The sequence below is a fragment of the Drosophila guanche genome, unplaced genomic scaffold (assembly GCF_900245975.1).
Source record: "Drosophila guanche unplaced genomic scaffold, DGUA_6, whole genome shotgun sequence".
Taxonomy (NCBI): domain Eukaryota; kingdom Metazoa; phylum Arthropoda; class Insecta; order Diptera; family Drosophilidae; genus Drosophila; species Drosophila guanche.
Genome location: NW_022995748.1, coordinates 1137652 through 1161284, shown reverse-complemented (window position 1 = coordinate 1161284; position 23633 = coordinate 1137652). Strand labels below are relative to the sequence as shown.

Genomic DNA, 23633 nt, shown 5'->3' with positions numbered 1-23633 from the left:
AGATTGATTGCAAAATGAGGTTAAAACTAAAATGGTCCATAAAAAAAGGAATTGAAAGATTCATCTTCACAATATACCAACAGTCAACTATGCACTTATCCCACTAAAGCCCCTGACTAAGCCTATTGAAAATAATTAAGTTTGTAAATTTATCTTGTAGACCCTAGGCTAAAAGTTTACTGTCCATGGCCAGAAATATTCCACTATTTTGATATTCCTATTATTATTACCAGCTGGATAGGACTCCCAGCCCTGAAACTATAATTTTATTCGATTGATGACTTAATTTTTAGTCAGTTTAATTTTATTACTCCAAAATAGAGTTTAACCAACACATTTTTGGTTTTTGTATATTTATTTTTTATTTATTTTCGACTTAAAAATTAACAGCACAACAATTAATATATTCAGAGAGCTTCGCTTTAATTTAAATATAGTATATATAATAATACGAATTTTTTCCGTAGATATATTATGAACAAAAATACGTCAATTGGAATAGATCAGCAACTCGATCAGCATTTAAGTTTGAAAATAAAACTGATTATACAAACATCACCTGTCGAAAATATATAATACATACACTAGTTATTTTTCGCGAAATTGAGAAAGCATTTCCTATAATTTTATTTTGTGTAAAAAGACTCGCATTTCAAAAATCAAACACGACTGCTTGTGTTTTTTGTTGTTTTTTTATAACTTTTTCCCATAAAATCCTAAAAGTCGGACTCTCGTCGAGACCGGACTTTGAACGTGCTCCAGAATCTCCATCTAGATATATATTTATTCGAAGTTGAGTATTATTAAGGGTTTGCACATTTTATTAATAAATGTTGCAGCGATTTTCAAGTAAATAAAAAGAGAAGAAATATTTCCATGAGTGCTTACTTTTTATTCGTATACAGATATAGTATGGCAAAACTAAGTAATATATATATTAAAAAGAATAGAAACTCAGAGACGGTCTGGTATAGAGATTCAGCTGCAAGGGGCCTCTTTATACAGAAAAACCTCTTGATAAATTAACAAACGTTGAGGTTGTTTAATGTGTGTTTATTTCATGTTTAGAACTAAGTTTCCGAATCACATTTTCGTAAAAAGAGCATAAACTGAAGATTAATTGACTAATTTGTACATGTTTCTATCATTACCATTTCAAATGAGACCCGATTACAATAAATAACAAACGAAAAGGAAAAATGTTTTAATAATAAAACTTATATATAAACTCTTCAATGATCATCGCCTGTGGCCTGTAGAAAATAATAATCCAAAAAAATAGACGTAAAAGCATAATTATTTTTGTGTGTAAATAAAATCCTATAAATAAAAAGCAGTAAATGGATTATGTGGAGAATATCTTTTCATACGATAATTAAATGATAGAGAGAAACGAAAAAACAAATGTAAATTGCTGAAAAATTGTACTTACATGTTTATTCGCGTGTTAGAATCTAAGAAATTAGATTACGAGAAACAAAATACAGAAATTAAAAGTGTAAGAATAATACCAACGAACATTTGATCAATTTTCTGTGTGCTATAAGAAAGCCACTATTAAACGGGTATAGATATATCATTAACAGACAGAAAGCCTGGCTAATATACGATATTAACGCAGGAAAAATGGTCGAAAAAATAGACAAAGAACAGGCGTAGAATAATATTAAGTAAATTATATTTTTACGAGCTGTCCAATTTGTTTTGAAAATGTTTACATGAAATTATTTGTGACCAGACTGAGTTCGTTTGCAATGCGATTGGATTCATTCAATTGGATAGACTTTCAATTTAAGTATTTTATAAGTTTCGTGTTAGTTTTCAGTAGAGAGAGATGATTGTTAGAGCAAACCAAAGAGAAATATATATTGATAAACGAGAAGAGTCCACATGAGTTGGTTAGATGATGGTTTTGGTTTTTGGTTTTGTTTCGAAGGAAAGACAGAAAGAAAGAAAGAAGATGCCGCAGAAATGAGAAATAAGTAAATTAATATTCATCGCTGTTTAGAAGAGTTGTTACATTTTTTTGTTTGTATATTTTTGGTTAGCATGCATTAAACAGTAGTTAACAGTCAAAAAATCAATATATACAACGTACAATTTAAGACTAGATCAAATTATCAACAATACACAATAGAAAGTAGTGGAATCAGGCACAAAGCAGAGTCCCAGCTTCCTTTCTTCTCCTTTTCCTTTTTCTTTTGCACCACAAAATCAACAAATTATATTTTCAACATAAAAAGTGTTCAACATAATAACATAAATCACATTTTGTATGATCTGCTGTCAGATTCTATTGGTTTGAGGTTTATTTTTTATCTTATTTGGATTTTGTTTTGGCAATTGGCAACTGCTGGGTTAGTGGTTCGCTTGCCTATAGCTGGCTATTGTTAGTTTAGTCTTTGTTTGTGGGGGTGCACTCATTCAATATTGCGGTAGCTAGCCAGTAGATTATGAGTATCTCCCGTGTAATGGATACTTACGCGACTTAATGAGTTGCGCCGCCCTAACGGGGCACCAGCTGCAGCTCCTGCCAGCCCATCCTGGCTGAGACCATTCCCAGTATCGTTGTCTATGCAGATATCCGAGTCAGAGTCGACGCGCCTAAACTCGCTACCATCCTGCAGAATATGGAATTCATTACAGTATTATCTGACAACTGATTTGTAGTCGCGACTCACTTGTGTTAGCTGCTGCGTTGTAGTGAGCAGCCTGGCAATCGGATTACAGCAAACGGGCAGCGTCTCCAGCAGCGTTGGACGCGAATGCGTCAGCAGGGGTTTCATGTACCTTAATTATATTATTCATTTAAATTTTAGATTAAGTCTCTTGCTAAATCACTCACTTGGTGTCGAAGCTACCCCAGATCCTAGCCAGTATGGCCTTCTCATGACTATTGCGACGACGTGCGCCACCTGTGGTGCCCAGACTTCCATTCGGCCCGTCCACAGGCGTGTCCACACTGGGCTCTGTGCCGCCGCCAGATAAACGAATCTTGCCACGACCCCCGGCGCCACCGCCACCACCGCTCTCCACGTCCTGCAAATAACCATCAGACTGACGAAAGAATTCAATCAAATGAAATTAGCACTACGTTGAGCAGGATAATATAAAACAACAAAATATTAAGCCAACAAAATACACACAGGGACCTGCCAACAATTACGGGGTTGAATAATAAATGGAAGCTACAATGGCAAATTAGGTATAGAAAAAAACTGAAGAGTGTACACTGAATGTGAAGCATATTCCAAACGTACCGTCTGCGGATGTGAATTGTCCATGGAATTGTATACCTTTTTATTTAACGGATGGTTACATGTTGTGATAATTGCGCAGAAATGTACAAACAACAAAAATTATGAGTTAAAAATCTATTCTTTCGGAAGCTTAACTTGTTAGAAATGTGGGAAATAAATCAATGTTTGGCACTGGAACGATTCAATTTCAATTCATTTTTGCATTTCAAAATGTTTTCTCTAAAGACCTTTGAGTTAAATAATTCTAATTTGTAATTTTCCTACTTTTAGGTAATATCCAAAGGTTTTTTTCTTTTAATTACAATAAGCTTAAATACTGCAAAATCCCTAAAAGTAATATTTATGAATACTCACACTGTGCACTTGATAATTATTTAATTGTTCAGTCTCATCATCAACGCCAACACTGAGAGAAAAGGGACACAAATGAATGCTTACATTTTGATTTCATATACGCTCGTGCATAACTCACGGTATTTTCAACCAATTGAGCAGAAAATTGGCTGCTCCGCCCTGTATAATGACCGTAAAGATGACAATCAACGATGTGGCTGTCAGCATGGTCTGTCGTGCATCCGAAACCGTATTCCGTATGGCCAAAGCAAAGGACATGGCGCCACGTAGCCCTATAAATAGATAAAGAGTCATTCATTTTGGTGTAGATCTTGCAGAGTTTTCCATTAACTTACCCGCAAAGAACAGCAAATGCTGAAAATTCGATGAGATTTTTGGCTTACGCTTAATGTTGAGCAGCCAGGACAAGGGATAAACATTCACGGCTCTGCCTATGGCGGCACAGACCTGCATAAATCAAAAGAATTTTCCATTACAAAGAAATGTCACAAGGATAATTCAATAGACTCACGAAAGCAGTGATGATGAAACCAGCATCAAAATGATGTTTGGGGAACGTGAACATCGATACGCCAATGTAGGAGAAGATGAAGTTCTCTGCGAGGAAGTTGAGCAACTCAAAGATCTGTTTGGTGCGCTGCCGTGAGTCCTCGGACAGATTGTTGTAAGTGTAGTGCGCCTGACATATGCCGCAGAAAAGAACAGCCACCACGCCCGTCAGCTCCGTGGCCTCGGCCAGCAGGAAGGTGCTGTAGCTCATCAGCACAAAGAGCGCAGACTCCAGCAGTGGGAAGTCACGTACGCGCGTAAACTTGGTCAAGTGTGGCAGGAGTTAAGGAATTAATCAGTTAAAAAATTAAACCTAGAACTATAAAATTATATAAATTATTGTTTAAAAAGGATATCAAAGCCGTAAAGCAACCCATGGCGGCACCAATCAGCAGCGACAGGAAGAATATTGAAAAGAAATCGCTCATTGCCCGCAGAAAGGCTGTCGTCTCAAACTCTCCCGAATTTGAGTAATGTTCACCATAGTTTTGAATGGCACTGCAAAAGGGAATAAACTATAAATATATACAATTGTTTATAAGTTAAGTGTTGATTGTTTTACCCGCTGAGGACAATGGCTACCGCATCGTTCAACACAGATTCGCCCAGAACCAGCGCATAGAGATTAACATCGACCCGCAGATCATTGAATATGGCTAGAATGGTGAGCGGATCTGTGGGCGATATGAGGGCTCCAAAATAAAGCGTGTCCAGGAATGTGAAACTGCTGCTCAAGTACTTTGGCATCAGTTTCACACAGCCGTACATGAAGCCGCCAATCAGAAAGGCCGACAATGTGGTACCCACAATGGCAAATGTCAGTATGGCACCCAAATTACGAAAGAAATATTTCTGCAAAGATAAACAATTAAGTAATTCGTACACATTAAATGAGCGATTGAAAGAGTGGCAAACCTTTTTCAAACTGTAGCCAGCATAGAATATAATGGGCGGTAGAATAATGTTAAAGAACACCTCCGGATCGAAGGTGGCCTTCAAATCGATTTCATTCTCATCCACATCGTACACCTGACCACGAAACACATACGCATATGTCTTAATTCCCTCTGGCAGTTTGCTGCTGTTCGTCTGATTAACCGGATACTAAAAATGAAAGAACAAGTTTTAGCAGCATAGCGAAATTAAATGTAAGACTTACCTTAAACCAGAGCGTATCGGGTGGTAGTTTATCACTGTACGCTGGTATGCCCTGTGGCTCGACCTGTATGTGAACCAAAGGCGTGGAGTTGCCCGCATACCGTATAATGGCACCCACAATTAAGCCTAAAAAGAGATAAAATAAAGTGGTTTCAGTACATATTTCGTTGCTAACTGCTGTACATTAATATATTTATGCCTGTATGCTGCCTGACCTATCACAAACGCGAGAATGACTAATTAGAAGACTGACTGATAAGAGCCCCTACAGCTGCCAGCAGCGACATCTTATCAGCTCAGAACCCCACGCTCAACAAGTGTTTAGGCGCGCAAAAACTACTTATCATTATATTGGTTACTGTTTTTAACAATTTGCACACGGAATCTGTGGTTTACAATTGAAATTTAGAATATGTAGATAGGCACCGAATAATAGCTTTCGCTCCCGGGGTCTGTCGGGGCAACAACTCGCACTTAATAATCAAATTATATGAATATATTATATGCACACGTACACGTCTGTCTGGGATTTGTTTGGGTTATTGTTGCTCCAACCCGTTTTATTGAATTGTTTAATTAGCTTCAATTAGTTTAAAGATATGTTCGCTCACAATACAAAAATATGTTTAGGTCTTCCTCTTGCTTGTGGTTGCAAATCGTTTGAGAAATTGAAATGTATTCTGCGGAAAACCCCAATCCAATGATAATGCATGACTAAACACGACAAGGTCACGTGCGCGTATATAAATAAATAAATAAATAAGAAATTCTGTTTTCATTGCTATGTTTTCCGTTCCTATCCATGCAGCCATCAAACGTATTGTCTGTACATACATACATACATATATTTATACGTACATACATATGTAAGTTTGGTGTATCGGGTGGTTTTACTTTGGATTCCCGTTAATTAATACCGCCTGCCTGCCATATGCACGTAATGACACGACTACGGTGCACACAAAAGCGTAATTATGAACGAAAAACGACAAAGAGGTGACACTGCATATGGGTGTGAGTGGGGGAAACAGACAAATAGACAAATAGGTGACACATCCAAAAAGAGTTCTGAAAGGAGCCCTTTACCCATCCCTACCCCACTGACTCACCGTAGATGACGGCTAGGCCGGTCTCGTGCAGCCAGGAGACGCGATGGTGTTTAAACAGCCAAATGGTGAGGACTGTCAGCGCCAGAAGGAACACGAAGACCAGCAGATCGAGGCTTTGGATGCGATGGTTCAGCGTTGCCTTGGCGTCCAGGGCAATATCCGTGTCCGTGGCACTGCAGCCGGTGGTCAAGGCGCATATTGTTGCCACCACGGCAGCCAGCAGGAACATATTCCCCAAACGTTCCTGTGGTCGCCAGGATGATGTGTGTATGGGACAATGAGAATGACGGACCCAAACTTCACTCCCAGCGGTTAGCGATGCCATTTCTATTTCTGTAACAACATTGCAGTTGGACATATTGTGACGCAGCTGCTTGCACAGCGCCGAGAAAACCGAAATCGATTTTCACGTTACGACGTTGGCCCTGCGACTGTAATTGATTTCGAGCACAACAAAACACAAACACATCAACAGTGCGAGGGGGAAAGGGGCTTGGAGCAGGTGCTGGCTACAGGCCACGCTTGGGCCAGGCCGCAGTCGAATGGCTATCGTATCTGTTGTATTTTTTAGAAATTTATTCTCAAATTCTCAACTAAAACACTTCTTCTTTTAAATTTTCATTTCAGTGTAGGGTTGTCAAAACTATATCAAAACATAAATGTATCGATATATTTTTTTTTAAATAAAATATATTTATATCGTGATATTTTGTTTGCCAAAATATTAATGTTTATATTTTTTGTGATGTTTTGATATATTAGGTGTTTTATGTACTTAATGGAACGACATTAGCGCCGAAAAAAAATCAGATGTCAACGAAAGTGTTCTGAAGTCAAATATTCGTTCAATTTTGACCCAAAAGCATATAGAAAACACGGCTTAAAACGAACTGTCGTTATACCTAAGCTTACCGCTTATCAATTGGGAGAGCGATCCCTTGTAATTTTGGTTTTCCCAATGAGAAACACTGAATAATCTTTATAGGGTGGCAATTAGTTACCTGATTACACCTGGTAGCTCACTGCCATTAGAGAGGCTGGCCTCCGCGACTCTATGTGACTCCTCTATGACACCACAAGGTCTCTGATTTCTTTATGGCAACATGTGTGCGTAATCGATATCAATACTTTGCAGTGATATCTATATCATATTGATATATAAAAAAATATACATATATCACTGACATGATATTTTTTAAATACTTGACAGCCCTATTTCGTTGTGATATGCAGTGTGACCGCGTATTAATCATAAAATATACCGACCCTTAGAAATATACTTAAGTATGCGTTTTAATTTTCAATATATAATATACCGTAAATCTTAAATTAATTCCTCGATTTTGATGTTCTATTTAATATTACCAGCTAGTTAGCCCTCTCAGCTACAAAACCATAATTTTATTCTATTGATGAATCAATTCTGCGTAAGATTGGCTATTTCTGATAACAGTTCTTGAATGAACTGCTTACAAAATAAGGATCAAAAGAAAAGCATAAAGCGTTACTCGAGTGGGGAATGGAGTGTTACCTTAGTTTTCTACTTGTTGTTAGTCGTTACTTTGTATACCCTATTCCCATTAATTAATAATGCCATTTTCGAAGCTGCACTTAAAAATTAATAATGATTTTATCTCAGGCAGACATGCTAGACCGACCTGTGAGACAATTTTTAACCATTTAACCATCGTTACCATCGCTGGAGAATCGCGGGAAAAAGTTTCCATTTAAAAAACGTAAGTGAAGTTTCTGTTGTAAAATGTTTCAAATCATAATCACAATCACTGAGAAGAAACTCGAAAATAGAGTTCCTGTTTATTCTTGTAAGAATTTGAAATGAATTTCCTTACCCGTTATGCAAAGCCAATTGGCGCCATGCGCTTCCGAGGGCTGCATCTGGATTCCGGTGCCCATTCGTCGGGTACCATGGCTGAAAGTAAGCATCTGGAGATTGTTCCACCATCATTTCAATCTTTGTGTGTTTACAGTCTCTGAGAAGATCAAGAAGCAGGTTGGCGTGGAGCCGGGCTATCACACGATTCCCAAGTGCCGCGCAGGCTTGCTCAAGTATCATCCAAAGCTGGAGGATTTGCCGGAGCGTAGCATGAAGGATTCGTACAGAACGGCAATACTGCCACTGGGCTCCGATGAGAGAGTGCGTGAGCATCACGTCAATCATCTGGGAATGGTGCGTAGGGGGCGCCTAGTCGAAGAACTAGACATGTTCGCCAGTAAGTAAATTCCTTTGATGGCAAAATATCCGAAAACTAATTTTCGGTTGCATGCAGTTTGGATATGTCATTGTCATGTGAAGCTGCCCCTGGCGAGGAACACCCCTTTGCCATATACTTTTGTGACTCTTCTGGTGGACCGCGTGGAGATGTTGGCCGACGCCAAGGCAGACATTGATCTTGAGCTGTCGGGCCATGTGTCCTGGACAGGTACCAGTTCCATGGAGATTTCCATCAATGTGCGACAGCAGGAACAAACCATTGCCAAGGCCATCTTTCTGATGGTTGCCCGCAATGCCACAAACACAGCGCCTGCTCCCGTCAATCCGCTAAAGCCGACCTTGGGGCAGGAGCAGCTTTACTGGGAGGCAGCCAAGGAGCGTCACAAACAGAAAGCCACCTCTTCCATGTGCCTGGATAAAAGGCCGCTCACCAAAGCGGAACAGAATCTCATGTATGAGTTGTTTATGCGCAGCACGGGAACTGACATCCTCTGGGAAACGTCCAGCGAGGAGCCGATGGACTGTCGCTGGATTGCGAGCACGCAGCGTTCCAAAGTTCTGTTGCCCTTTCCAGAGAATCGCAACAATCACAACACCATCTACGGCGGCTACATAATGCGCAATGCCATCGAGATTTGTTACATAACAGCGAGCTTCTATGCCGGTCGAAGACCTCTGCTGCAGTACCTCTCGGATGTGGCTTTCTTTCAGCCTGTGCGCGTCACTTCCATACTCAAGCTGACGGCCTATGTGGTGTACACCTCAGAGCAGTATATGCAACTAATGGCCGTGGCAAAGGTACTCGATGCGAACAGCTTTACGGAGATGCACACGAATGTTTTTCACCTCACGTATGTGAGCGAACACAAGGTGAAGGAGGTGCTGCCGCACAGCTTCCAGGAGACAGTGTGGCACATCATTGGACGGCGACATTTTGAGAGCTACCAACAGAGAAAGTAGAGTAGAGATTTATGCACCCAAAAAAGAACCTTTAAACTGTACACACAATGGAATTATGCCGTAATCTTAATAGAAAATATATATATGTAACATTGACTATAGCCCGAACCTGTCCTGGCGAGCACACTCTTTGGTTGTGCCTGCACATTTAACTAATTAATTGGAACGTTCTTCATTCAGCTTTTGCAGCGTGCTGCACTCCGTTTGCCCTCAATCCACTGCTCAATCTCCTGCTTGAGTGCCACATTCGACTTGACCTTGTCCATGGTGAGGGGCTCGCGGTTAAACGGATCCGTCTGATCGCTCAGCAAGTGCCGGGCGATGGTGGAACGATCGACGGTGACCTTTGAGCTGGGCAGTATGACAGGATCTGTCATGAGGCTGGATATAATCGGATCTAGGTAATCCTCGGGTGCATCGGCCAGAAGCTCTTGCTCCTCCTTGTACTGGTCACCCATTTTCTTCACCTTCGCCGCAATATCGGACATGTCGCCGATCAATTGGCCACCGCCAATGCGTATGAGAATGGTCTCGGCGTAGCCAAAGAGCTGATCGCTGTAGGAGCGTCCGTCCTGTGAGACTGCCAGGCAGAAGCTATCGTCGGTACTTAGATTGATGTAAATGTGTGAAATCTCCAGAACGGTTTGGGCCGGATCAAAGTCAAACTCCTTTTTGTCCTTCACCTTGAAGCGCTCCTTGCGCGGACCAACCAAATGCAGCAGAAAGTAATTCAACATCGCTGCAATGCGATCCACCATGCTGTTGTGGCAGAATATGCTTCTGATCTCGGTGGTGAGGAGCTTCAGCAGATTGATGGTGTCCCGACCCAGGATGTTGTCGAAGCGTGCCAGCATGCCCAGATGATGCAGATTGGTCACCTGTTGCTGGCGCTCATTTTGCGCCAGATTATTCCACTCGCCATTGTCCTGGGCCTGCTGCAGCTGCTTGATCTGCTCCAGGTTTGACAGCGACTCATCCAGCAAAAAGATTGCATCATTGATGAGCAAATTGATGAAGCGCAAGAATATTGGTGGCTCAATCGCTTCCATATTCTCCTCCGCTTCGATGGCCAGCTCGCGAAAGCATTGCACATGCTCCGGCTTGGTCCAAAGGAACTCCATGATGGCGTACATGGGTCGGCGATAATTAAACTTTTGCTCAAACTGCACCGACTGGCCGGTCATCTCGATGCTGACAAAGACATTCAGCAGACTCCGCACGACCTTCAAGCGATCCGGGTGATTGTCAAAGACATGCGTGACGAATGCCTGCCGATTGCTGTGAATGCTCGGCGTGGGCAGCAGAAACTCCAGCGCCTCCGCCAGCTTAGCCCTCAAGTGGGGATTCTTCACCAGCCCGGAGCTGCCCATGAACAGCAGAATCATCTTGAAGAAGGCATCGTGAACCGAGTAATATATGTGTATGAACTGATCGCCATTCAAGCGACGGCAGAAATTCAAATATGCCGAAATATTATCAATGATGCTCTCAGGCACCGACTGCATGTAGGGCGCCACAAAGGGTGGCGTGTCCGAGAGCAGCTCCAGATTGCGATGAATTTGTGGGGCAAAGTCACGGTTGTCCAGCGCCTGCTCGTAGCTCTCGCGCGGCATCAAGGCCACCTCTGTGAGCCAAATGGCCGATGCCTCCAAAAACTTGAGCATTTCTTTATCGTTTGTGGGTTCCGAGAGTGTGTTCCTGATGGAGAGCACTTGCTGCATTTGCTCCATTAGCATGCGGTACAGATTCTTGGTTAGATCATTGTTCGGGTCACTGCGTAGCACATCCTCGTAGGCCGTCTGGGTGTTCTGCAGCTCACGCATAACGCGAAACAGGCGCTCAATGCAGGGGCGATTCGCCAGCTCAAAGCACTTGTGGGTCATGTAAAAGATTTCCGTGACAAAGTTATATTTCTCAGCCGTCAGTCGCTCTTCACCCTCGGCGGTGGGCAGCAGACAGGTCTCATCGTGTGCTTTAAGCATGCTCACTCCCTTCATCTGGCGATCCTTGTCGACCACAGCACAGTATGTGGGATCCACCAGCAGCACCTGCAATCAGGAAAGACTTTAGGATTGTTGGAGGTGAAACGCCTTTAACTTTACCTTTAGCGAGGGCACACAGAGGGGCGCACAAAGACGCGTGAGAACCGCACACAGACTGGTCATAAATGCATCGCTAGCTGTGCTGTACATTGTCTGCTCGAGATTCAAGCTCATGCTGTTCCAGAGATGGCCACGCGACACATTCGCATCCAGGCAGTTCGCGATCCACTGCATGGTCTTTCTCTTGATTTCCGGCGACAGAACAAGCAGCTGCTTGAAGAGCTGAAAAGTCGATTGCTGATGATGCGATAGCAGACCCCAGAGAGCAGGATCCGTTTGATTGATCGACAACTGCTGAAAGAATTCGTATTTGCCAGTTTGGGTCTTGGGCAAGATAGATATGCACAGCAGTTGGCCCAGAAGTGTGTCCATGAACTCGCCGCCTGCAACAGAGAGTTTTAACAAAATAAGCCAAGACACCGACTTCAAAGCAAACCTTTTGCCTGTGGATTGGGTGTGGTATAGTCAATTAGGATCTCTCCTAGTACCGCAGCCCGCTTGTCCTTCACAAAGAAGCCCAGAATCCAGAAAATATTCTTCTTGATCGTTATCAAGTTATCCTTGGCAATGAGTTTCTGTAGCTCCGTCAGCAATGGATAAAATATCGCCTTGAGCGCACCGAGAGCTTCAATGGGCTCATCCTCCTGGACCACTTTACAGGCCACAAGCACCAGAAACTCCTGCGTGCTGGTATCATGCTCACTCGCCTGCTCGAACAGCTCCAGCCATTGGGTGGCGAACGACTGGGGAGCAAAGAGGTCCGGCTGGCGCATACAGGTGCTAGCATTGTCCAAAATCAGTTCCTTGATCTTGGCACTGCCCGTCTTCTTGGCACCCTGCATGCGCTCACACCTGGCAAAGGCTCCGTGCAGATAAGTGATGGCTTGCGCCTCCCAGGCCTCGCCATTGCCTTCGAGTGTGTCGCTCATCATCAGTCGCTCGAACAGGGCATGCGCCACTAGGTTCTCGCACAGCGTCTCCTCGCTGGTATCCACGACCACGTCAGACAGGCAGAGAATCTGTTTGCTGCCGCCCTCCTTATTCAGCGTAAACAGCAGAATCTCCTCCACCAATTTGTGTGACACGCCATCGACTGTCGAGCCCTCCTGCAGCAGTGCTGCGAACGGGTTCTGAACGCTCGTCATCCTGCCAAACAGTTGTAGAATTAATTTTAGTTTTCAAGCACCAGTTCTAGTGACAATTAACGCCTTAAAATTTCGGACCCCAAAAATATTTTTTTTCCCCCAACTCCTGGTCAGCAGTGTGACCGCGGAATTAGAGACAAAATATACCGTGACGGCCTCGAAAATATACCAAAATATACTTTTTCATTTCAAAATATACCGAGAATCTAAATTATTCCTCGACTTTGATGTTCTATTGAATATTACCAGCTAGTTAGGATTCTCAGCGCTAAAACTATAGTTTTAACCAGTCCATCAATGACGTCCATGACTTTTTCTTATTGGATCAAACCAACAAGGTAACCAAAAGTTGATGAATCAACTAAAAGATTGGCCACATTTCATGACACAATGCAATTGTCGATGTAAAATGTTATATAATTACATTTCAGTCTATCGAAAACCCGCTATATTGTACATAAGTGTTGTAAAATGATCTTGTTTGAATAAATAAACTTGCCGCCCAATTTGCATGCCGGAAAATGTTTCCATTAATTATTGATAAAAATCTCACCTATTTCTCATATCACCAGTTCTCAAAGTTCGCAGTGGGCTGCCTGCCTGAATATTATCAATTTTATTGCCAACATTGATTTGTTTAATTAATTGCACTCGATTAACCTTCTTTATCAATGCAATGAGGCGATTACAATGCTCATATCTGGGGCAAACCTGAACCGAACCGCAGCCGCATGCACTCAAAAAATAAATCCAAAGCCAATTAAGACAATCAATCGCAAAAGCCACCCATAACGTACATACAACAAATAATGAAATACAAGCGCCGGCTGGGTGTGCCACACATCAAACCCCGCCATTTCCCATTCGCACCCTCAGTCGCCGCATTTCACCTTAGATAAAATGTCTTCGTGCATTGTTTAATCGGCTTATGATCAGCAGCGGCCGGGCCGAAAGAAAAGCAAAAAAGAAAATGCAAAAACTCAATGAAGTTCGTTGATTCCCCATCCCATCCATCCATCCATCCATCCATCTACATGTTATATCAGCTTTGTTTGGCAGTCGTTGAGGTATTTTCAATCGGCAAGCATTTCGCATTTTCCGCTCACAGTTGGAGCAACAGAAACCACAGCAGTTTTCGTTCGGCACGTGTGAGGGAGAAATTAACGATTTTTCACCTTTTATTTGACGAATTCTAGAGCACATTTCTGGCACCCTCCCAGCGAACGTAGCGATGAGTGCGATGCGACCCCTGAAGCCAGCATTGCAGGCGATTGCCATCGAGGAGCTACATGAGGTGCCGCAACGTGTGCCCGCAGACATTGAGGCGCTCAGGGAGTGGGTGTTGAAGCAACCGCATCTGCGTGCCTGCACCGACGAACGCTTCCTCTTGGCCTTTTTGCGTGGCACGAAATTCAGCCTGGAACGGGCAAAAGAGAAATTTGATCGCTTTTACACGCTGCAATCCTCCATACCCGAGGTCTTCAATGAGCGGCGCCTGGCCACTGATCCCGTGGTGCTCGAGATACTAAGGATGGGGTGAGTTTCGGTATTGGCGTGGCACTGGTCTGAGAGATTGATTCTTTTGCAGCGTGTTGCTGCGATTGCCGCTGGCTGCGGACGATCCAGGGCCATGCGTGACCATCATACGTGCCGGCTCCTACGATACCAGCAAGTACAAGTTCCAGGACATCATACGGCTGGGCTCAATGTTCGGGGAGATAATGATGTTCGAGGATGAGAACGCTACGATTAGTGGCTACGTGGAGGTCATGGACATGACTGGAGTCACAGGATCCCATCTGTTTGCTCTCCAGCCGCAGCTGCTCAGCAAATTCTCGACGTACGCCGATGAGGCGATGCCCACGCGCCAGAAGGGCATTCACTTTATCAATGTGCCCGCGGCCTTTGAAACGGGCTTCAACTCGTTGCGCTCCTTCTTTCCCGCAAAGATCAAGTCAAGGGTAAGGTCGCAGCAAGTCGCCATGGATTTACCACTATCGAAATTCCTTTGCAGATTTCTGTTAGCTCTGACCCTCAGGCCATATTCCAAATAGTTCGTCGCGAATATCTGCCCCAGGAGTACGGAGGAACTCGTGGCACCATGCGGGACATAAGTGAGGCCATGGAAGCAAAGCTATCCAGCTATGGCCTGTACTTCGAAGCCGCCCAGCACTTTGGCACCGAGGAGAAGTTGCGGGAATTCGGAGATCGGGTACAGCACAGCCATCGCAGCTCCTTTGGGGCTGTTGGGTCATTCCGTAAACTGGAAATCGACTGAATCTAATCGGATCTAATTGGAAGGGATTAATCAATAATAATATTGACGCTTGTGTATATAGATTAAAAATGCAATTTGACTGTAAAACTGTAAAAGCTGGTCTTATCTTAGCAAATAAAAACTTGTTAGTGGTTTTAATCAAGGTTTTTTATTATTTATTTTAAAGGGGGGCTTAAGTCGGTTAAGCTTTGTAAATAGTAAATAGTATTTTAACAGGTGATGGTATATTTTGGTATATTCGGAATAACCCACTACAAAACAGCTTTTATTTTGTTTTTCATCAGTTGAAGTAATAAAAAGTTAAAAATTATCTGTAAATTGTAGAATATACATTCTCTTTACCAACTAGTGCCGGCCGGTGGGCCATATAACAGCTTAAAGATGAGCATTGTACGATTGAATGACGATTGTCTGTTGTAAGTATAGAATCCTCCTGCGCATTTGCGGCCACCGGAATAACATTTGCTGTTAGAAAAATTATAGAATACCTGGACTTTGATGAGCAATTGGACCTATGGGAGGCAACCGAGGACACGAGCCGCCTACGCTTGGCGGTGGTCTACACCTGGCAGCGCATGTTCCAAAAGTGCTTATACAGAGATACCTTCGAGGGGCGCTTACTCGCACTGGATGGATTTCTGGAGTGTATGAAGGGCACAATGAAGCATCTGACAATCACATATCTTCCCGAGGATCAGATGGAACGTTTTAGCCGGCACGTGTTTCCAAACATGCGCGTCCTCGACTATATGGCAGATGAGACCGATGACTGGATCGACGATTCGGACATTAAGATTCTTGTACACAGCTTTCCTCAGCTGGAATCGCTTAAATTGACTGGCATGTGCAAAGGCAACGACCTGTACAAGATGCAGCACATTCGGCACTTGGACATTGCTCAGTGCTGGAACCTGAGCCTCGAATGCATTTTGAACGTCTGCGCGCATCTTCGCTTGCGTGTGCTGTGTGTCCAGTGGCGACGCTCGGAGGAGAAGGCATACGTGGATGCCATTAGCAAGCTAAAGAACCTGGAAGAGCTGGAGGTTGAGGTGATCCAGTCGGAATCAATTCCCCAGCTAATGCGTCTGCCCAAGCTGCGCAAGTTACGCGTCATCACGAATCACGAATGTGAACTGGTTGGGGATATTGTGCAGTTGCGTGGAAGTGACATCATTTCCGCATCGTTCAATGACAGCATTTGGCTGTGGACAGCCAGAACCTGGACACCGTGTTGCAATCTGCGCAAACTAACGATCATCGATGATGAGGGCTGCAGACGGCCAAAGTTGAGAAAAGTTATCCAGTGCTTTCCACTGCTAGATCAAGTGCATCTGGTGAATTCGCCTATTTTCGGTACAGCCGACGAGCTCTGGGAGCTGGTGTCCATCTGCCCACACCTGAAACGACTGACCATGTCCCAATACACTCTAAACAATTGCTTTTTCAAGTTCGACGCAGCTAGAATGGTGGCCGTCCTGGACAAGCGGAAGCAGCCCTTGGTGCTGCAATGCTTTGAATCAAGCGCCGAAGATTTGGTAAGTAAAACTGCTCTTTCTGTTTCTCAGACGTTTCACACTGTTCCCTCACCCCCCCTTTAGGTTCTTCAGCTTTTTAAACATCCCAAATTGAAAATTTCCTTTGAGGCTTTAGAATATAGTCCTGTTCCTTCTGAAGCCATCGAGTTTGAGTTTCAGCCTCTGGAGGCGTGAAGGGCACAAGTAATATTAATGGATTTTCTTAAACTAATTTTGTAAACTTTTAAATTACGGTGAAGTTTTTGGTTTAACTGCGATGTCCATGGTGAAATTACTAACAAGGTGATGTTATCCACCCTGCACCCTGCTCAATAAGACCAGCGCTATAAATGGACACAGTTAAGTAATTTCACCCTCTCGATGTCCTTCATGTGCATAAACCACTAAACTTTTGATAAAATGAACTGATAAACAAGCAACACGCAAATCAAACTAAATAAAGAGAAGGGACGTGTGAGACGCTTCTTATTCAGTGCTACATCTGTACCTTAGCCTCATTCCAACACGCTCCGTTAGATCGCCCCCCTTCCCTAGACCCACACACTGCAAACTCACGGCAGAGGCAGAGGCAGCGCCCGCGCACACTAAAAAAAAACAAATATAAGCTGCGGGACAGGGTGGGTTAAAAGTCGGCAGAGGCAGAGGCCGAGTGAAGCAGAAGCAGAGTGTGAATGAAAGAATGTGAAAAGAACAACAAAAGCTGCCGGACAGGGGGGCCACTGCAAATTAATTCTTCATTCTGGCTATAATACTGATCCAATCGGATCCCAATTTAGTGATCTGATAGATATGGCCATTCCCTACGGAATGGCGTTTTTAGTATTATAATATAATATAATATTATATAAATATAATATAATTTTTTAAATACACTGGTTTCAGTGTGAGCATACAGCTGTCTGTACCAAAATTTGGTGGCTCTAGCTGTTATAGTCTCTGAGAACTAGCCGACAAACAAGACGGACATACGGACGGACGGACAGACGGACAGACAAACTTGGCTCTATCGACTCGGCTATTGATGCTGATCAAGAATAGATATACTTTATGGGGTCGGAAACGTTTCCTTCTGTGCGTTACATTCAACCGTTATTCACACAAATACAATATACCCTATTTACTCTTCGAGTACGGGGTATAAAAATCAAATCACACAGATCTGGCACATCTTTTAATTAATAATCTTTCAATAATTAATTCATTCACGGGTATTCTTTTGTACCATTTTCTTGTGAGTGTCGAGTCGAACATTAATGTTTATAAAGCAGGGCTCGGCACGGCCCTATTTATTGTGCAGAGGAAAAGGCTTGCCGCTCACGTGCACGTGTTTTACAGTTGCTTGCACCAATGCCAATGCATTGCAATGCACCGTTTTGCGTTCTGTCTTCGCAAGCAAACGCAAAATTGAATGCTCAAGTGCACTTGTATTACAGGTATTCCTACCGATACCAATGTTCCGTTTTTGCGTACTGTCTTCGTACATGCCTATCGAACCTTGATTGCCAAACATAAAGAAACGATCACCTCTCTTGGGTTTTTGTCAATTCTGTTTAATTTTGTTTTGCATTTTCCTCGAATATCATTCATCATTCACCAATTTTAATTCACCAGTAAATTGCTGTTATTGTTGTGGTTGCTTCTCAAGAACGTTTCGCGGTTCGTTTTGCGGGTTCGCCAGACGCAGTCGTGCCCCCCCCCCCCCCCACCCACTTTTCGTTAGTCGTTGATTAATAAATATATTTGAACTAGTTTTGAGTTTAAGCAACTACTCGTACATAATATACTTGGTAGGATGATAGGATTTGGTCGGTACACACCCCCACCGCCGTGAAGTACAAAAATCCGCATCTCTCATACCTCGCTGTATGTTCGCGAACCAGCGCCCGTGCCCGTTCCGCCCGTGCCAGGGCCCGGTCCGTTGCGATGTCCCGACGCCACCGGTCGATGCGGACTGGGAGGCGGACTGTAGTCCGTCTCTGTGTCGTGCCGATAGTTGTATCGACTGTCCGAGGGGGAGAGCGAGCGATATGTGCGAGGCGAATCCCTCGAGTAGGAGTCGCGACGTCCCCGACCCCAGCTGCCACTATGCCGGCGACGGCGATCATCCTCCTCATCGTCGTCATAGTCATCGTAGTCGCTGTAGTCCGAATACCTTTCACGGTCATGATCACGATGACCTCGTGAACCCGACGCAGCCGGCGGCGGGGAACGCATGCGACCCAGCGGCGGTGGTCGCGCTCCACCAGCTGCAGCTGGTGGCAGGAATGGCGGCGGCAGGCCCATAAATGGTGAGAAGGGAGCCGCCAGGAATGGCAGTGGATTTGGCATGTTTAATAATGGCGAGCCCGGCAAAGGCAGCGGCAACGGCAGCGGCGATGGAGCTGTTGTTGCCTTCGACTCTCCCCCATTCGAAGAGATTGACTCCCCTGTTGCTGGATCACCACCTGCGGCCATGGTGGTTAGCTTGCGTCGCAAACCAGCGGCCTCGGCCAGCGCCTCCTCACAGCGTCGCTCCGACTGTCGCGCCGCCAGCCAGGATTCATGCGCACGATTCTCCAAAGTGCCCATCTGTGCCTTGTGTGAGGCAATCTGTGCCTCAATCTCCGCGCGCAGCTCATCGTTCTGAGATCTAGAGGAAGTACAGGGAAATAAATACAGTGGAATGTGTGGGCATGTCGGCTGTGAGGCTGCGACTCACTTGAGAGTTTGAATTTCGTTCTTCATCAGCGTTTGCGTCTCCACGGTGCTGGAATTCTCGCCCTGATGCTGCAGCCACTTGGTCTCCTGTAGGCTGAGTTCCCTGCAAAAATGGAAATCAATTAATTGAATTTTCCCCTCCATCTCCATCGATTGAGTTACGTTTTAAGTTCGTTTTCCTTTTCCCGAAAGTATCCAGAAAGCACCTCGAGACGCGTTTGCGCCTCCAGTTTGTCCCGCTCCGCTTGATTGAAGTCCTGCTTCAGCTGCTCCACATCGGCATTGGACTGCTTCAGCTGACTCTCCAGCCTGCCCTTGTGGACCTGCTCCTGCTCCAGCTTTAACTGCAGATCGCTAAACTTCTTCTGTGCCGCATTCAGCTCGCCTCGCGTCTTGGCCGAGCTGATAAGCTCGTGAACATTGAGGTTCGCATCCTTCTTCAAAGACTTCAGACAGTCCTCGAGTGCCTCGATCTTGGCTAGACTGGTCTGCAGATCCCCGTGCTCCCTCTCCCACTTGGTTGTCAGATCGAGTATCTGATTCTGCAGACGCTGCATCTCGTAGTTACGAGCCTCCAAAGCCTTGGCCAGCTCCTGCTCGTTCTCCGCTTGGATATCCTCAAGTCGTGTCTTCAGCTTGGACTTTTCCATGTCCAGCTCATAGTTATCCTCCTGCAAAGCCTTCAGTTCGCTCGACAAACGCGCCGTGGACTCGGTGTACGCATATTGCAGCTCACTATTCTCGCGGCTCTTCTCGGCGAGGCTCGAGTTTATGTCCTCAATGATCACTGTGAAAGAGGAATAGAAATTAGTTCAAGAGCAGTTTGCACGCTCTCTAGGGATACTCACTTCTCTGATCGTTTATCTGCCGCTGCAGCTCATCGGCTGTCAACATTATGGCATCATTGCCATTCTGATTGCCCAGCACATCAGACAACATTGTGTTTAGCTCTAGCCCAGCCTCTGCGGCCTTATCCAAATCCCTTTCCAGGCCGCTAACTTGTTCCTGCAGCTTGCCCTTCTCGTACAGTTCAATCTCCAGCTGCTTCTTGAGTGAGGCCACCATGTCGTTGGATCCAAAGGAGTTGTCCTCAATGCTGGCCAGTTTGGTGCGTGTCGTCATCAGATCGTTCTTAATGATGAGATTCTCCTTGTGTGAGGTCAGCAGGCTGCGCTCCAAGTGGTTCAGTTTCGACAGCAGTGCACCCTCTTGGCTGCTGTTGCAGAAGCAATAATAACCAAAGCTAAAGAACAGCGAAGAGGCGGCCGCAATGACAACACATAACAGCAGCTGGCTGTGATCCACCAGCTTAGCGGCCAGCACCTCCACAAAGTTGTCCAGCGAAATTGTGCGATGGCAGTGATCATTAATGTTGGACTGGTAACGAGCACAATGGGCATCAGCATCACCATGAATATCGACATCAGCTGGGGACACATCTGCAAGGCAAAGTAATGACAATTATTGGAAAGAAAGGAACAAAAAACACTTACCATTGGATGTTTTTTCACCCATTCCCGGATACAGAATTCGCTGCAGTTCATCGCTGCTGCTCTCTTCCAATGGCACATTCTCCTTCGTTTTTGAACCCTGACTAGAGATGAATGTGTTGACAGTGTCGACAATGGTGGCAAAAAGACCTCCACCACCGCCACCGCCACCCAGGCCATCTTCCTTTATGGGAGACTCTGAGGCGGGAATTGCTGTCGAGGGCAGGGCCAGTGGTTCCACTGAACCAACTGCCGCACTCTCCGAGGATACCTCCTCGCTGTGTGGTGCTGCCGTCGGTTCATCATCAACTGCTGCATAGGGCGCTTCGTAAGAAGGTGTGGGTGTAGTTTGCTCTGGCAACTGATGATTGGATTCCTGCTGCTTTTTCGCTTGCTCCTGCTTCAGTTGCTCTTCAGCTTCCGCCTGGTGCTGCTGCTTCAGTTGCTCTTCAGCTTCCGCCTGCTGCTGTTGCTTCAGTTGCTCTTCAATTTGCGCCTGATGCTGCTGCCTCAGTTGCTCCTCAACCTTCGCTTGCTCTTCCTGCTTCAGTTGCTCCTTCACGTTCGCCTGCTGCTGCTTCAGTTGCTCCTCCACGTTCGCCTGCTGCTGCTTCAGTTGCTCCTCCACTTTCGCCTGTTGCTGCTTCAGTTGCTCCTCCACTTCCGCCTGTTGCTGCTTCAATTGCTCCTTCTCCGCTTTCTCCTGCTGCTGTTTGTAATAATCATTTGGATCATCAATGGAGGCTTCACTCGGCTGCCGATTCAATGCCTCCTGCTGTTCTTGCAATTGTTTATAATACTCGTTTGGATTGGCAAAGTTTTGCTTATCGAAAAGTGGCGGCAGGCTAACTGAAGGCTCTGCTGCGACTGGAGGCAGCTCCTCGATGGGACTGACAGTGGTGGTGGCTTCGACTGGCACCAGAGGCTCAACCTTTGCTGTCTCTTGCTCACTTTGGACTCGAATCTCTGCTGCTTTTGGTTGTTCAACAACAGTTTCTTTCAATGTTTCTTCAATCGATGGAATTGTTGGCACTTGCGCCCCTTCGGTTACCGCCTCTACGATTGGAGTCGTTGTTTCAGGCACCTGCTCTGGTGTAACAATCTCCTCCAACTGTCTTTCAGTAGTGTCCACCTTTGGGGCTTCCTTTGCGGACGCAATACTCTCAAGGATCGATGGAATTGGCTGCTCATTCTTCTGATTCGCTGCTGGTACCTCCGCCTGTGGCTCCACTGGTTTCTCCTCAGTTTTAGGTTCTCCCTCGACACTACTGGGGGGTGCACTCTTATCTAAAGTTTGCTCCACCAAATTGGGCTTCAACTGGGTTGTTTCATTAACATTAATTGGCTTTTTATCGTTCGCTACTTCGTTCAATGTTTCGTTATCTTTTTTGCTAACTATTTTCAGTTCATCATATTGATCGCCTTCTTCGTCGTCGTCCTCCTCGTAGTCGAAATCATCAGAGTCGTCGTCAATATCAGTGTTGATAGCCATCACCGGTGCAACTGTAACTGGCTCCGACTCCTTGGTGTCAGGCGCTGCTTCAGTTGGCTCTTTGGGTTCAGCTTCCACCTGTTGTAGCTTCGGAGGTTCCGTCACTGATGGCGTTGGCTCTTTTTGATCAGCAACTACTTTCTCTGGTAGTTGCTGCTGCTGTGACTCATTCGATTCAGTCGTTGCTGTCACCGGCTGTGGCTCTTTCGTGTCAACCGCTGCTGAGGCTGCTTGAGATTTATCGACCTGTTGATCCTTTGTCCTCTCGGTGACAGCTGGAATTGCCTCCATGGGCAGCCGAGTGCCATCTACCAGTTGCTCTACTTGTGACGACGCTGTTGGCACATCCGGCACCTGTTGGTCATTTACCTTGTCCTTTTTCGTCACAATAGCATCACCTTTAACATCCAGCGGGCTGGTTGTGGTCGTTGCCAACTCATCGGCTGACTCAGAGGCATTGGGAACGGGAGGCTCTATCTCTGTTGCCTTCAGGGGAGCTTCTGGTGCAGCTACTGGCGGGCTACCCGGCCCAACCACTGGCACTTCATGCTCCAAATCTTTTTCACTTATAAGAATCCTCTCTTCCAATATGAAATCCTTGTTGGCATAGCCACGACGTCCACCAATATCCACGCCCCAAAGCTGTTTATTCGTGCCAGCGCTTTTGGACAAAATGCGCACTGGGCTGTTGATCTTGAAGGGTATCAGTCCCTTGCCGCCAGAGTTGTACATTATCTTCGTTCTGCCCATGGAGATGATTCCTAAAAACAAAGGCCGGATAACGATAAAAAATGTAAATTATGCTATTTCCAGTTGGAAGAGGTCCTCAAATAATCAAAAAGCGAGTACCTTCCAGTAGATTACAACCTGAGCTCAAAGGCCACGCACTTATTGTCTACTTACGTTCACATTTTGGGTCAGCGCACAGTCTCTTGTCCGAGAGAGTCGTTGTCTCAGCGGCCCACGTCGTTGGAAGACAAATGTAGATTGTTAGGCTGAGGAAAATGGCCAAATCTCTTAGCATTGGGTGGAGTTTCACGTTCTCGTTTGTCAGCCGCATTTTGCATTGTGTGTGGGGCGCACTTTAGTATGGAAAATTGATTAAAACTCCTGCTGCACAGCCTTTTTTTTGTGTATAAAAATTTTAAGTTTTAGCTGAGTTGGCTTTTCCAGCTGCTTGCCAGTATGACCGCGGATTTATAGATCAAATATACCGCCTGACTGATATATAATTTTAACTCGATTTCGACATACCAAAGTATGTCGGACAA

General features: G+C 44.9%; 6 protein-coding genes across 13 annotated transcripts; 3 read left to right on the top strand and 3 right to left on the bottom strand.

Annotated features, from left to right (window-relative positions):
* Positions 1-357: 357 nt before the first annotated feature.
* LOC117584216 (sodium/hydrogen exchanger 9) lies at positions 358-7050 on the bottom strand. Of its 8 annotated transcripts, XM_034272996.1 has the most exons (15): positions 6431-7049; positions 5323-5447; positions 5079-5267; positions 4726-5015; positions 4520-4661; positions 4126-4434; positions 3950-4061; positions 3733-3886; positions 3615-3666; positions 3261-3296; positions 2846-3057; positions 2682-2790; positions 2484-2621; positions 1433-1454; positions 872-1253 (listed from the first exon to the last, which is right to left on the bottom strand). In XM_034272996.1, exons 1-14 carry the CDS (start codon positions 6786-6788, stop codon positions 1437-1439), a joined length of 2244 nt encoding a protein of 747 aa, XP_034128887.1. In that variant the 5' UTR covers positions 6789-7049; the 3' UTR covers positions 872-1253; positions 1433-1436. The 8 variants fall into 8 exon arrangements, with proteins under 8 accessions (XP_034128881.1, XP_034128879.1, XP_034128882.1 ...); XM_034272990.1 differs by lacking the exons at positions 872-1253; positions 1433-1454 and adding an exon at positions 358-771 and having other exon boundaries at positions 5079-5252; positions 6431-7050; XM_034272988.1 differs by lacking the exons at positions 872-1253; positions 1433-1454 and adding an exon at positions 358-771.
* A 1238-nt stretch (positions 7051-8288) lies between these two features.
* Positions 8289-9673, top strand: LOC117583909 (acyl-coenzyme A thioesterase 9, mitochondrial). Its single transcript, XM_034272587.1, has 3 exons — positions 8289-8366; positions 8419-8661; positions 8719-9673. Exons 1-3 carry the CDS (start codon positions 8306-8308, stop codon positions 9621-9623), a joined length of 1209 nt encoding a protein of 402 aa, XP_034128478.1. The 5' UTR covers positions 8289-8305; the 3' UTR covers positions 9624-9673.
* Positions 9674-9799: 126 nt separating this feature from the next.
* LOC117583906 (ubiquitin conjugation factor E4 A) lies at positions 9800-12984 on the bottom strand. The gene is made up of 3 exons (XM_034272583.1): positions 12162-12984; positions 11726-12108; positions 9800-11671 (listed from the first exon to the last, which is right to left on the bottom strand). The coding sequence occupies exons 1-3, from the start codon at positions 12868-12870 to the stop codon at positions 9800-9802; spliced, it is 2964 nt and encodes a 987-aa protein (XP_034128474.1). The 5' UTR covers positions 12871-12984.
* An 846-nt stretch (positions 12985-13830) lies between these two features.
* LOC117583911 (retinol-binding protein pinta) lies at positions 13831-15286 on the top strand. The gene is made up of 3 exons (XM_034272589.1): positions 13831-14406; positions 14459-14831; positions 14885-15286. Exons 1-3 carry the CDS (start codon positions 14102-14104, stop codon positions 15146-15148), a joined length of 942 nt encoding a protein of 313 aa, XP_034128480.1. The 5' UTR covers positions 13831-14101; the 3' UTR covers positions 15149-15286.
* A 211-nt stretch (positions 15287-15497) lies between these two features.
* On the top strand, positions 15498-17161 carry LOC117583910. The gene is made up of 3 exons (XM_034272588.1): positions 15498-15564; positions 15621-16683; positions 16747-17161. The coding sequence occupies exons 1-3, from the start codon at positions 15530-15532 to the stop codon at positions 16855-16857; spliced, it is 1209 nt and encodes a 402-aa protein (XP_034128479.1). The 5' UTR covers positions 15498-15529; the 3' UTR covers positions 16858-17161.
* Positions 17162-18403: 1242 nt separating this feature from the next.
* LOC117583905 (transport and Golgi organization protein 1) lies at positions 18404-23562 on the bottom strand. The gene is made up of 7 exons (XM_034272582.1): positions 23266-23562; positions 21493-23123; positions 20874-21426; positions 20229-20819; positions 19543-20167; positions 19382-19483; positions 18404-19312 (listed from the first exon to the last, which is right to left on the bottom strand). Exons 1-7 carry the CDS (start codon positions 23420-23422, stop codon positions 18535-18537), a joined length of 4437 nt encoding a protein of 1478 aa, XP_034128473.1. The 5' UTR covers positions 23423-23562; the 3' UTR covers positions 18404-18534.
* Positions 23563-23633: the final 71 nt, after the last annotated feature.